At 32.6% G+C, this 13098-nt stretch overlaps 2 protein-coding genes across 2 annotated transcripts; one reads left to right on the top strand and one right to left on the bottom strand.

Annotated features, from left to right (window-relative positions):
* The first annotated feature begins 867 nt into the window (after positions 1-867).
* On the top strand, positions 868-5342 carry LOC110721827 (peroxiredoxin Q, chloroplastic-like). Its single transcript, XM_021901025.1, has 4 exons — positions 868-1248; positions 1369-1506; positions 4060-4149; positions 4935-5342. Exons 1-4 carry the CDS (start codon positions 1048-1050, stop codon positions 5151-5153), a joined length of 648 nt encoding a protein of 215 aa, XP_021756717.1. The 5' UTR covers positions 868-1047; the 3' UTR covers positions 5154-5342.
* Positions 5343-6041: 699 nt separating this feature from the next.
* LOC110721826 (probable flavin-containing monooxygenase 1) lies at positions 6042-12703 on the bottom strand. The gene is made up of 5 exons (XM_021901024.1): positions 11840-12703; positions 10608-10848; positions 7656-7834; positions 6972-7318; positions 6042-6641 (listed from the first exon to the last, which is right to left on the bottom strand). The coding sequence occupies exons 1-5, from the start codon at positions 12272-12274 to the stop codon at positions 6299-6301; spliced, it is 1545 nt and encodes a 514-aa protein (XP_021756716.1). The 5' UTR covers positions 12275-12703; the 3' UTR covers positions 6042-6298.
* Positions 12704-13098: the final 395 nt, after the last annotated feature.

Below are 13098 nucleotides of genomic sequence, written 5' to 3'. Positions count from 1 at the left end.
CAAACTCAAGTAATGTCGTGTAAATCTAGCATTTAAATCAGGTTTATATCAAGTTAAGTTTGATTTGATTAAGTTATGCATTTTTTCGCCTGTAAGTTCGATTCGATTCAAATTCAAGTCAGGTTCACTTTCAGATTCGGGATGTATCAAGTCGTGTTTGAGCCTTTGAGGTAGGTTCATGAGTGGTAAATTCGAGTTTAGATAGGTTGGGTCGAATGATTAGGTCAAATAATATTCATGTTAGGTCATTCTTGATTTTAGGTCAAGTTCAAGTTAGATGAATAACGATCTTTTTTAGTTGAGCCTATATAATTACTATGTGTTTTTTAAAAAATTTGATCAAACGTTTTGAATATGATGTCGAACCTATATAATTGCATACATGAGGTATAAAGTATATGACGTGACATGAACAAATTGTATCTATATGTTGTTGACCCAAACTTAAAACATCTATTAATAAAATGATTCTACAATATTACCATGGTAATAAAATAATTCTACAATTTCATGCTTTTTTGGTCTGGTCAATGGGTAGGCGAGATAACAATGATGTGGCAAATAAGTTTGAGTTACAAACTATCACGAGTCAGGACAATAACAGGTTGTGTCAGGTTATTAATTGTTTCAGACTCTAATTGGTTAGGTATCTATTCAAGTTTGAATTCTTTTCGAGTCGAATTAAATTAATTGTTGGTTAATGTCAGATCTGCAAATTTGAGTTCGAATCATAAATAATCGAGTCAAATTGGCTGTCAGTTGACAACTTGACATCAATCTGAGTCGCTCGAAGAGTCGAAGATAGATTTATTATTGCTTAATGCTTGTGAATTGAGGGACAAACACTGGACTTGGTTACTTGACTGGCCACCATTTGTCCACAACACAAACGAAATCCACTTGAAAAGCCACAAACCTCACTCATCCTTTTCACCTCTTCCTCCTTATCTTTCTTCTTCTTCTTCTCCCACAACACTATAATCATCTACTACTCATATTAACTTAACACAACAACTTCCAACAATTTAAAGCTTTCTTTCTTTAACAATGGCTGCCCTTTCTCTTCCCAAACACTCCCTTCCTTTCACTCTTCCTTCCCAAACCCCAAAACCCCATTCTTCTCAAAATCTCTGCATCATCTCTAATTCAACTCAATCCCAATTTTGTGGCCTCAAATTATCACCCCCTTCGCCTTTCTCCTCCCCCTTTTCTTCTCGAACTTCCAAATCCGCCATTGTTAATGCCAAGGTGCAACATTTTGCTGGAATTATATAATTTTATTGGGACTTTCTGATTTTAGAGTGAATTTTCTATCTGGGTTTTTGAATAATTATATAATAATGATTGAATTTTGGTTGGAAAATGCAGGTTTCTGAAGGTAGTTTGGCACCTGCATTTACTTTGAGAGATCAAGATGGAAGAAATGTGAGCTTAACTAAATTTAAAGGGAAGCCTGTTGTTGTCTACTTTTACCCTGCTGATGAAACCCCTGGTTGCACTAAACAGGTCCTTACCTTTATTTCCCTGTCGTTTATTTGCATATTTTTAACTGCTGGTCAAATTTATGTTACTCCGACTCTTCATTTCACCCCTTTTAGTCATGTTGAATCCTGGACACTCTTACATGGGTAACAAAATAGGTGAGTCAGACATTTGGCTATGTACCCGAGTCTGAGTAACAAAGGTACACAACTACACATTATACGTATCCACTTGTTAATTTTGGCTTACTATATGCCATAGTTATTTGTTATGCTTTTGCTCCTTATATGTAGAATATAAATTTGGTTCTATAATAAATTTTGATTCTTATGCTATTTTTTCTTAGGAGATGGCAGATGACATTGTGAAAGAACTACTTAAATAGCCTTGTAAACTCTTCAAGAACCAATATCATAGGGATTAGAATGATAAATGATATTACAAAGGGTAATCTTGTTTAGGTTAATTGAAGATTTGAAGCAATATTGAGTCTTTATGTACATTCACTATTTGAGAATATTAAGCATAGCCATCCGTTGCCCTTTTGTAATGGGCATGAAGAGAGAGAAGATGAAGTAATATTATAAAATACAAAAAGTAGCATTTTTGGAGAGAGAAATGCCATGACCTCTAGCAAAAGGTGGGCAAAGGTGAGGGTGCGCCACTTGTCTTGTAATAATTGGCCTATAGTGTTATTTTTAATATTCTTTTTAGTGTTTTTTGTGCATAAGATATTAATGATCATGGTAACCAATGAGAGTATATGGGTATAACTGGGTTTGAGAATTGGACATGAATGAAGTAGAAGAGAGAGATATGTATTAAATATTTGATGACCACTATTGGCCTGGGTAACCAATGGCTTTGCTCTGCCAAAATTTACCTTGGTTGTTGATGCTTTCTAATATCAATCCTTTATATATGTGTATTATGTTGTCATGTGAGATGTTGGTGCATACTTTTATTCACTATCTTCAAGATGAGTTGAAATGAGCAGTTATATATCAAATGTTGATTTCATCATTCTCGGGTTTAAAAAGTCATGTTCAATGATATAATATATAAGTCAAGGGTGCTAATTTTCATTTTGCATGTAGATAGTGTTTAAAAATTGGTCAGCCAAACGTGTCTATTGTACTGTGTAGTAGTTATTGGAAGATGATAACGGACTTTCAAATGAAGTAATTTGGACGATGAGGCCAAGGAAAATGATCTTGCTTTATGAAACTGTCATTACTCACTAGCAGTTGTGGCTTAGATTGGTTTGTTCACAATGTTAAAGGTATGCTATATGTAAAGTAGTGGACCAGGGTGATTAACAGTTTCAGGGGGGTCAACAATTTAGATGAATAGGCTAATGGATTAGTTAGGTCACATCATATATACAAGGATTTGCAAATTATCTCGAGCATCCTTAGGAAGCATTGAAAAATGTTATCTTCCTGCAGTTCGCATCAGAGTAGGCCGACTATTGAATGAGGAAGTAAGATATAGGAGCCAAACCCGTATATGCAAAGGCCAGTACTTCTCCCCAATAATTTGATTTATAACTGATGGTATTTCTAATATGATGGTGGCATCAACATTAATAATTAACCCCCCCCCCCTCTTCCCTCCCCTTATAAGTGAACCTACAAAGCAGAGCCAAAATTTTAAGTCGCGGGAAATTTTTGTTGGTTTATGTAAAATACTTGTGAACTTGCCAATGGGTGAAAGGGAGAGTCCCTGGACAACAGCAATCTATCTGGGTCCAAGTAGCATGATTGCTGCCTATATCTATTATCTCTGCAATAGCCATTCCATCAATCTAGTTTTTCTGCTTAATTGCAGTAATTCAATGAGACTTACTATATGCCAAGAAAAAGCATCTCTTTTTTCTCTAAAGTATAGTTGCTAAGATGATGAATGATACACAGAGCAGCCATAATGTGTAATGATTGGTCTCATCCCTCTAGCAAAAGTACTTCCAAAATTGAGTAAGTGTTCTAGATCTCTGGAAACCTGGATACATTTTTGGTTAAAAGTCAATAGATAAAATATCTAAGCTGTCAAATAATATACTAAGTTTCATGGACCGATTTAACTATTGGGTGGTAGTGAAACCTACTCAACATCAAATACATGCATTATTGTTGAGGACCAAGATTTACACTGGTCAACTGTTTTCTGTTTCCAAGGCTATTCTTGTAGCCCCTCATGTAAAGCTCCCATTGCAGTTTGCTTTCTTTGAGATAGATTAATATCCTATACTTATGCTGTGCAGATGTGCAGTTGGCTTAGGGCTTTTGCAGTTCTGCTTCTCTTTTTTATACGGAGTAATAAGCAATTTAGTAGTCAATTTAATTGCACTTGAATTAGAATCATTGTAGAATGTCAGTGCACTTTTAAGAATCTAACTGAATGCGGGATTTTCTCTTCCACGTGTATGAGATTGTCCTTTTAATCGAGTTGTCATTGCACCGATAAATGGCTTTGAAGATTGATGGTTAAAATGTTATCTGAACTTTTGTTTGAAACTATGTATTTTCTTTGTTTCTCTTAGTGCCATCACTTGACCTTTTTGCATTTTCTCCACAGGCTTGTGCTTTTAGAGACTCATATGAAAAGTTTAAGAAAGCAGGGGCAGAGGTTATTGGTATCAGCGGTGATGATTCATCGTCTCACAAGGTAAATACAGAATTCTAGTGCAGCGCAGTCCATAGTTATTCAGCAAAAATTTTAATTTAATTGGACGACTGTTAGATTATTTTGGCATAGGAGATAGGAGAATTATAGTCTCCCTCAATACATGCATTTCTTTGTTATCAATGACCAAAATCCATATGCTTCATGATAAATCTAGTATTTTTCCCTTAATCCCCCCTCCCACCCGAGAAAAAAAAAAAAAAAAAAAAAAAAAAAAAAATATATATATATATATATATATATATATATATATATATATTCTTGCACCTTTTGTACATGTACACATATGAAGGACTAGCCAAAGAATAGGAAGGTGGGGTTGGTTGAGGCTTTACATGAAGTGCTAGGAAATTACCAGTGATAAAGAAGTTGGATGGTGGTGTTTTTCAATTCCTGTCTCTGAAATTGTATCCCCGTACTTTGTGGCTATCAAAACTAGTGAAGAAAAAACAATGTAAATTTTAAAGGTTGTGTTTGTAACCTGCAGTATAGCTTATTCTTTGTTATAAGACATACGAAGTACTTCATAAGGCTTTGTGTTAAGCCTTAAGGATTTCCACTTAACTATTAGTTGACATTCTTGTTTGACGTTGAATATGCAAAACCTTTAGCATTCCTAAATCTGTGAGGCAGAAAGAAGAAAAACCTATTGCAGTTCTTCTCAAGAGAAATCAGATGACCACTGTCCACTGCACAGAAAAAATACACCAAATTTATCCCCTCATATATGTTGGAAGTTTCTGACGTGTACTCTTGTATGAATTCAGTCATTCAAACAGAAGTACAAGCTTCCTTTCACTTTGCTAAGTGATGAGGGTAACAAGGTGAGAAAAGAATGGGGAGTCCCATCAGATCTTTTTGGAGCTCTCCCCGGGAGACAAACCTATGTCCTTGACAAGAATGGAGTTGTCCGGCTCGTTTACAACAATCAATTTCAGCCTGAGAAGCATATTGACGAGACCCTCAAGTTTCTACAAAGCCTTTGAGCAAGATCTCTGATAGCAGATTCTGTGAATCCTTCTCTCTTCAAACTAGCAACCACGAATCCTTGACTCTCCAATGTATGTCTTAGATCTTTCTCTGCAGTAATTGTGATTAATTCTGTATACTATTCCCAAAATTTCTATCAACAATTAAATGCAATAAAAGTTGAGAATATCAGAATTCGGCAGATATGTGCTCACTATTATCAGAAGCTCTTTGGGATATTGATATACTGCTAGTTTTTTTCTTGTTTGTTACGATTTTTTTAATCTGTCATCCATGAATAAGTTTCAGGTTACTCCATTCATTTGCTATAAAATCAATAATTTACCAACTGAACTAACATATGCCCTTCTCTATAGTTGTGAGTGACTAGAATATGTCACGTGGCGAAATTTTCTTGCATTGCCACAATGGTAATTGTATGAGCTTTGGACATCTCCTTCTCTTAAAGTTTTGTTTACTTTTTGTTTCTCTCCCTAACTGCCAATTTTTCCTTTGGGTGAGGTTTGTTGGTGTTTTGTGAGGTCTAGTTGAACATACATGCTTGCTGGCAAGCTTCATTTGACACTCGTCACGGTCTAAAATATAGGCTGGTGATTTGAGTTGATGAGGAAGTCTGTATTATCATATCCTCATGAAGATACAAAATGATACTGTCAGATGCTCTTTCTGGGACCATATTTTGTTTATATTGTGCATTTGCATCATTAGACCTTCTTTTAGGTAGGTAAAGGAGAAGGCCCTACTCGAGTTAGCGGGTTAGGCCCTTTGGGGGTGGGGAGTGGGGAAGGAGATAGATCTTGCTATTGCAGCTGTGATAAAAGTTACCAAAAGACAAGATAGAAGGGAAAGGAATACAAACGGTAACTCAAATGTAACACAGAAGATAATATATTGCTTATCATGTTATTGCATGCTACTATACTGATTGTTACATGCTATTGCAATGCCCTACAAAATTACAGAAATATAAAAGCTTACTACAGATTTTCAGACTAGTATCTGTTTTATTTTGCATCTTCACCACTAGAATTATAGCTTGGCATATTAGCTAAATCCATAAATACACCTAGTGATAACGAAATAAAATGATGATAAATGATCATAATAGTAGTTGCACATAATTAGTTGCTCGTTGCTTTGATTAGTTGTCTTCGTCGTAATCTTGACTGGTGTAAGGGCTGAATGCTTCAGACAACCAGCTATTCTTCCTCCAGGAATTCCATCCCATCTCCTCACAAAGTTCATCATTATGATTAATGATATAGGTTGAAATGCATTGCCTTTTGTAGAACCTGGTTGTCCTCTTCATAACTTCCACCTCCTTTTCGATATGCCCTAGCATATTCTCTACACTAGGGAGCTTGAATCGGTCATCCACGAGCCTTGCTAGCCACTTGCACCGTAGCTCAGCTGTTTGTAGGTTCGATACTGTCTCAACATAGCCTATAAAAGCCATGTTTGGAAACATAGGGTTTATGGTGCTCCTGCAATTTAGGCAAGTAGGATCCATTATAAGTTCATCTTACAAGTAAAATGGAAGAAGGTCAAAGATTTAATTTAAATAATTACATTAGGTTAATATAAGCAAGAAAATTGAAAACAAGCTATGATTTTTCCAAGGCAATATTCATCTGTCAAAGAAAATTTAGTTAATAATTAAGACAAAAATGCCTCATCTAAAACTACTTGCGTAACATACCATCAATGAATATTGCCTTGGAAAAACCAACACGTACGTGCCCTTAAGTTTAGCGGATAAGATAATAATTACGGAGTATTGAAAATACTCAAAAAAAAGTCAGTATTGTTCTTACTTGTACAATGGCATAACACCATTATAATCAAGGAAGCTAGTGAAAGGTTGTGGTAGAATGGATTCTAGCTTCTTCTTCCCATCATAACCAGTTGCACAAATCACTATGTCTGCCTCAAGCTTGCTACCATCATCGAATTGGAGTCCATTTTCGTAAAACCACCATTTCGACGCCTTCTTAAACTTGATTCTTCCCTCATCAGCCTCAGGGAAGAACTTTTCAGGCAAGATTGCCATTTGACAACTTGCATAATCCTCATGGAAGGGATGCTCTGGTTTTAGCCCATGCTTCTCATATGGAAGCTTCCATAGCAAATAACTCTCTATAATTTTCGACACAACTCGTCTCTGAAACAAGCAATAGTGCATCATGGTTAGATATGTGCACAATTCATTAACCTAATCTCAATGTCATAATCTTAATAGTTTTAATTTTAAGGTAAATATATAAGACCGAAGTCTCCAATATAAAGCTTCGTATCATATTGTTATATATTTATTTATCGTAATTATATACAAATCCTTGGATTAGAATTTGTATCTAATTAATTATAATAATGTTTGCAAGATTTTAAACAAGTTTACTTTTGAAGTATTATTCCCTACATTTTAATTGAAATTAATAGTTAAAGTTAGGTAAGGAGCAACAACCCGAGTATACATTATTATAGGGGAAAAAAATTACCATAGGCGATAGGAGGAGGCACATTAAAGCCCTAAGAGAGTTTTGGTCAGGTCTCTCATGGATGTATTGGGAAGATCTTGTTGAGTAAAACAAGTAAAATGGCAAACCCCAAATAGTGTAATGAGGAACTGTCCAATGCAACGTTCTTATCACCATTGTGCACGCTTTCCCATTTGGTCCTACAATCATGCATTATATGCATAAATTACGTGTAAATCAGTGTTTTTTTTTTTAGTGAATAGTCACAAAATGTAAATGATATACGGAGTACTAAATAAACAAATTCAACGTCTTGTCATGTATAATGGTACCTGTAATACTGCCTCTAATAATTTTAACCCGATCATTTAGTAGAATTTCCACTAATATGAAAATTATGTGACTACTGAATTTAAAAGAGTATATTTTATATTACTAATTGCAAAAAAAGAATATTAATTAAATTTGGCTTAAAATTTCAAATGTGGCGAATATAATGTCGTAATATCTATTAAGTATATTGTTAAAGTAGTAAGAAAATATATAATCCGACAAATTTACAACCTTTTGCCGGTCTATTCCGTATTTGCAAGCAAGACACCTATTAACAGAGGTCTATTCCGTATTTGCAAGCAAGACACCTATTAACAGAGGAAAAGGTATGGATTGCTACTTTGCTAGCTAATAGTTAATCATATATTAGTACTAGCTCTATTTGCATTGCTCTTTAGACTACATACTATACACATAGTATGAACTTGTCATTCAATAATTCAATATTCTTTTTCATTGAGCATATTATTCTGTCGTATATACAAGATGCATGGTATATCAATGATTACTAAGATATAAATCATATAATCGTAGATACTGAAGTTTAAGCAAACAATTAATATTTAATCATAGTTTAGGAGAACTAATTTAGATTATGTTCTGGTAGTATGAAAGCATATATTATAATGAATTAATCATGTATCATTTGCTTAACATCACTCTTATCAAGTATGAACACTATATATTTTTATTTTTTTGCATGCATACAACTAGTATGAACACTAATATTTTATAACACATGATATGAATTTCATGCATACTACTCGATCGTAATTAGATTCTGTCGGTCCATGCAATAAGAACAACATTTATTATATCATGTAAAGCTATAATAATTGTAGCTTACACACGCAAAAGAAAAGTAATTAGGAAGTCCAACCGAAATTTGAAAAAACAAAGGTCAACACTCACATGATTGGAAAATATTGACTAGAACAAAGGTCAAATAGATAGTCATCATAGAGAATTGACCCCAAATCTACTTCTTTCTTTGTTTAGGTAATATTTTAGGTTTTTTTTTTTTTTTTATTACTCCGTATTGTTTATTATTTTATTTATTTACTTCTTTTTTTTTCTAATGTTTTGCCTTGATTGTAAATACTAATTAATCGTAAAGTTGAATACTTCAATTGATTAGTATTACATTAGCAACAATATTAACAAAGTCAAGCTTTGAATTTATAGATATGAATGGAATTGAAGTCAAACCACTAATTGAATTGACCTATTCTTAAGAGTACTTGACAGAATACACATATGAGTATATGACCAACTAAGGGTGTAAAAAATTAAAATTAAAATTAAAATGAGAGAGAAAACTTTGTACTCCTATGATTATTTGTTAATTGCTTGCTTAATTCACAATTAAGTGTTACTTTTTGTAATAGATTTAATCAGGTTACTTGACCAATGTTTTTCTAGTACTTGTAAAATATTTATAATAATTTATAAAATGAAATATTTAGCGTAATAGTAATAATTAAGATATTTATGCATGCCAAAATATTTCAAGATATACATGTTAATGAGAAATTTTAAAACAATTTTTTGTTTAAATGAACCAAGGACATTGCAAATATTATACTACATTACTTACGTATAAAAGAAGGAAATTTTGAGCATGTAATCAAGTTTATAGGCCAAGACTCAAGAGGTACAGAATTTGAAACATGCATGTACACACTTTGTTAGGCTTAGGGAATGTAATTGCATCAAATTTATAGTACCAATTAATTAATAAATTAATACATGCATATATAATTAAATATTTTTTGTAAAAAAAAAAAAAAAAAAAAAAAAAGAACAACTTAAAAAAAAAAAAAATTGTATATATGCAACACACAACTAACTAAGTTGGAAATTGGCATGATGCATGACCACTATTTGCCACATGCAATGAAAATGGAGTTAGAGTGAAAAATATAGTTAACTTGTGACATAACATGTACGTTATTAGAAATTTAATTTATTTTTGAAATTTGATGAATAAATTTAACGGATCGATGTTGGAAATTTCATACTAATTTAATTTCAATAAAATAAGCTAAGGTACTGATTGATCGAGATTATATTCTAAGAGTGTTGACTATGTACATATAATTTTATTTTATTACAATGTTTCGTATAGATATCACAACTTATATTCCATGTAATAAAGATTGAGTCAATTATGCCAATTGTCATAAACAACTCAAATATTGAAAATTATGTAAGAGAACATAAAATTTGGTGTATATGGCCAATATGGGTTGCATCCGATCCAATGTTTGCATGTGTTACAATACGTATGCACACATAAATGATTAACCATGAGTAATATTGTGATACGTCCTCGGAAATTACCACTAAAAAATGGTGATAAAAAGCCTCATAACATAAATAAATTAATAAATTACTTTGACAAAATAATACTAACGTAATGTTATTAGTTGATCATCCAAAGTAATAATGATATGTACGAGTATATGCTAATAGTATGTATAATTACTCAATCAGTCTCTATCTGTTCTTTGTATAGTATATTTTGATAGTATTTATGATATTCTTGAGAGAAAAATATTAAAATGGAATGAACAAATCGAGATAGAGGCAGGAGTAGTCGATATAATAAGTAGTCAACTAATAAGAATAATAATATACCTTGGTTAGCTTCAGCACATTCAACAGCAAGGTCTATACCAGATTTCTTGTAACCAACAATTGCAACACTTTTTCCTTTAACAAGTGAAGAAGCTTCTTCCTTGTTTAATTTGCAATAATCAAGAGTATGTAGCACCTTTCCTTTGAATATTTCTGGCCCTTGTTTTGGTGGAAAAGTGGGAATTTTGGGTATGTCACCATATTTTCCAATACAGACCACCACAAACTCAAAAGTGTACCTCTGGAATAACATGTATAGAGGAACAAATTAACACAAAATATGAAATTAAAGAATATATTCAATTTATATAAATGACTTTTATATATAGAGTATTTATTAATTTATATGGGTTTTTTATGACAAAGTATACAAGTGGATGAACATTTTTACTTCAGTAAGAAAATAAAGTTAAAACACAGTCGTCAATCCCTAGAATGGGACCAACATATTACATGTTATCCTCTAGTACAACAAAATTAAATTTTGAAGAGAAATAATTTGAGTCCGGTAAGTTTGTCCAAGTTTAAAATTTTGCAAAACAAAAGAGTAAATTTAAGATGTTGTAACAAATTTTGCCTTATTTTAATTTGGTGCTATGACTTTTTTCTTAGTAAAACAAGATCCTTGGTGTTATAATACAAAACAATTATTGTTCTCCAAATTAGGTATATATTATTATGGCTTGATTATATAATTGAAACACACAATTTCTTTCCATTAGGTAAATATTATTATGGCTTGATTATATAATTGAAACACACAATTCTCTTTCCATCATTATGGAGATTAATACATTTTTTTTAGTTTTTCAAATCATTTTTTTTTTGGAGAACAAAGAGGGGCAAAGCCCCTAGTTTTTCAAATCATGATACTACGTACCTTTGTTTCAAAATAAATATAACGTTTTGACTTTGTTGTTTATCAAATCGTCGACCTCTAATTATTTTTATATGTTCATTTAGTAAAAATATGTACTCGTATATATCTTGAAAATATACATTAAAACCAATTCAACAATATTTTACATATTAGCATTAAATTTTTATATTTAAGTGAAAATGGTGTCAAAATTAATAAATGAATAATGTAAAAAGTCAAAACAGTATATATATTGTGAAACGGAGGTAGTATAATTGTGTTTTTTTTTTTTATAAGTAACACCCTACATGCAAAATGCAATAAATACCTCCTTACGACATGCATCAATTTCATAAAGGATATACAATTTTACCTCAATGGACTCAAAGTCGTCATTAGTTTGAACGGCAACCTCCCACGCCGGGTGGCCGGTCATCAACCTCCCATACTCCCCCTTCCCTTCCCGATGATTTTCATCACCGATGTAACGGAGCTCAACCACCTTAGAACGAAACTTAACAAACTTAAGGACATCAAAGTGGTTAGCATAGGAGTGCAAATAGTCAATGATCTCAACATAAGAAGGGAAAGAAGAATTATCCCTATCCGGCCAAGGAAAATCAGAAAATTCATAGTCACATCGCGGTGTTTGAAGTTTTGTAGTACGGAAGGAAGCATGTTTCCATACACCTCCTATCGAGTCACTAGCCTCAAAGACCATTGGCTCGTACTTGGCTAGTTGTTTAGCGGCCGCTATGCCACTAATCCCGGCCCCTATGATGGCTATCTTAGAGGAAATAGGAGCCATTTTGAAGGGATGGTGGAGTTGGAATTGAAGAGAATTGAAGGTTATGCTAGGAAGTAAGGAAGGTTTAGAATGTGATGAAGGTGTTTTTTTCAAGGGTTTGTATTTGTGTTTGTGTGTGATTTTGAAGGAGTGTTTATAAGGTATTTATAGTAAATAGAGAGTAAGGGGTGGGGCGCGTTATTATATTGGTCATGTGAATTATTCTATGACTTTGAAATAATCTTTGTAGAAATGGGAAAGAGGATCATAGTCTTAAGGGTATCATGATCAATGCATGCATGGATAGGGGACCGTTCGTTACTTCCTTCCTTTTCTTTTCGGTTATTTTTTTTACTAGTTGCTTCCTTCGTTTTATAATACTTGCAATATTTTGACTTGTATTACTAAATTATACTTTCTCTGTTCTTTTTTCTTAATGTGTTTCATTGATCATGCTTGTTAATGCAGAATTTTAATCATCAATAACTTTAATTTTGCATAAGTAAAAATTATAAAAGTTATATATATTATGATAGTACTTATTGAAACAATTCTAACAATATGTTACATGTATATGTTTTTTCTTACCTATAATTCACAAAAGATGGTAAAAGGAGGAGCGATAAATAGTGTAAAAGTCTAAGCGGATCAAATAAAAAAGAATGGAGAAAGTATATAACTCCGATTCTAACCGTAATTTATTTGTACAAAGCAATTAGCTTATCCTCTATTTTTAAAAAAAATTAAGAAAAAAAAATTTTATCCTTGTAATTCTATGTAGATTTAACGTCAAATGAGAAGTTAGATCCAGAAATTAATCCTCATAAACACCTACTTGTAATTCT

The sequence above is a fragment of the Chenopodium quinoa genome, unplaced genomic scaffold (assembly GCF_001683475.1).
Source record: "Chenopodium quinoa cultivar QQ74 unplaced genomic scaffold, ASM168347v1, whole genome shotgun sequence".
NCBI lineage: Eukaryota > Viridiplantae > Streptophyta > Magnoliopsida > Caryophyllales > Amaranthaceae > Chenopodium > Chenopodium quinoa.
Note: the sequence above shows the minus strand (reverse complement) of the source record. Positions and strands in the feature narration are given on the sequence as shown.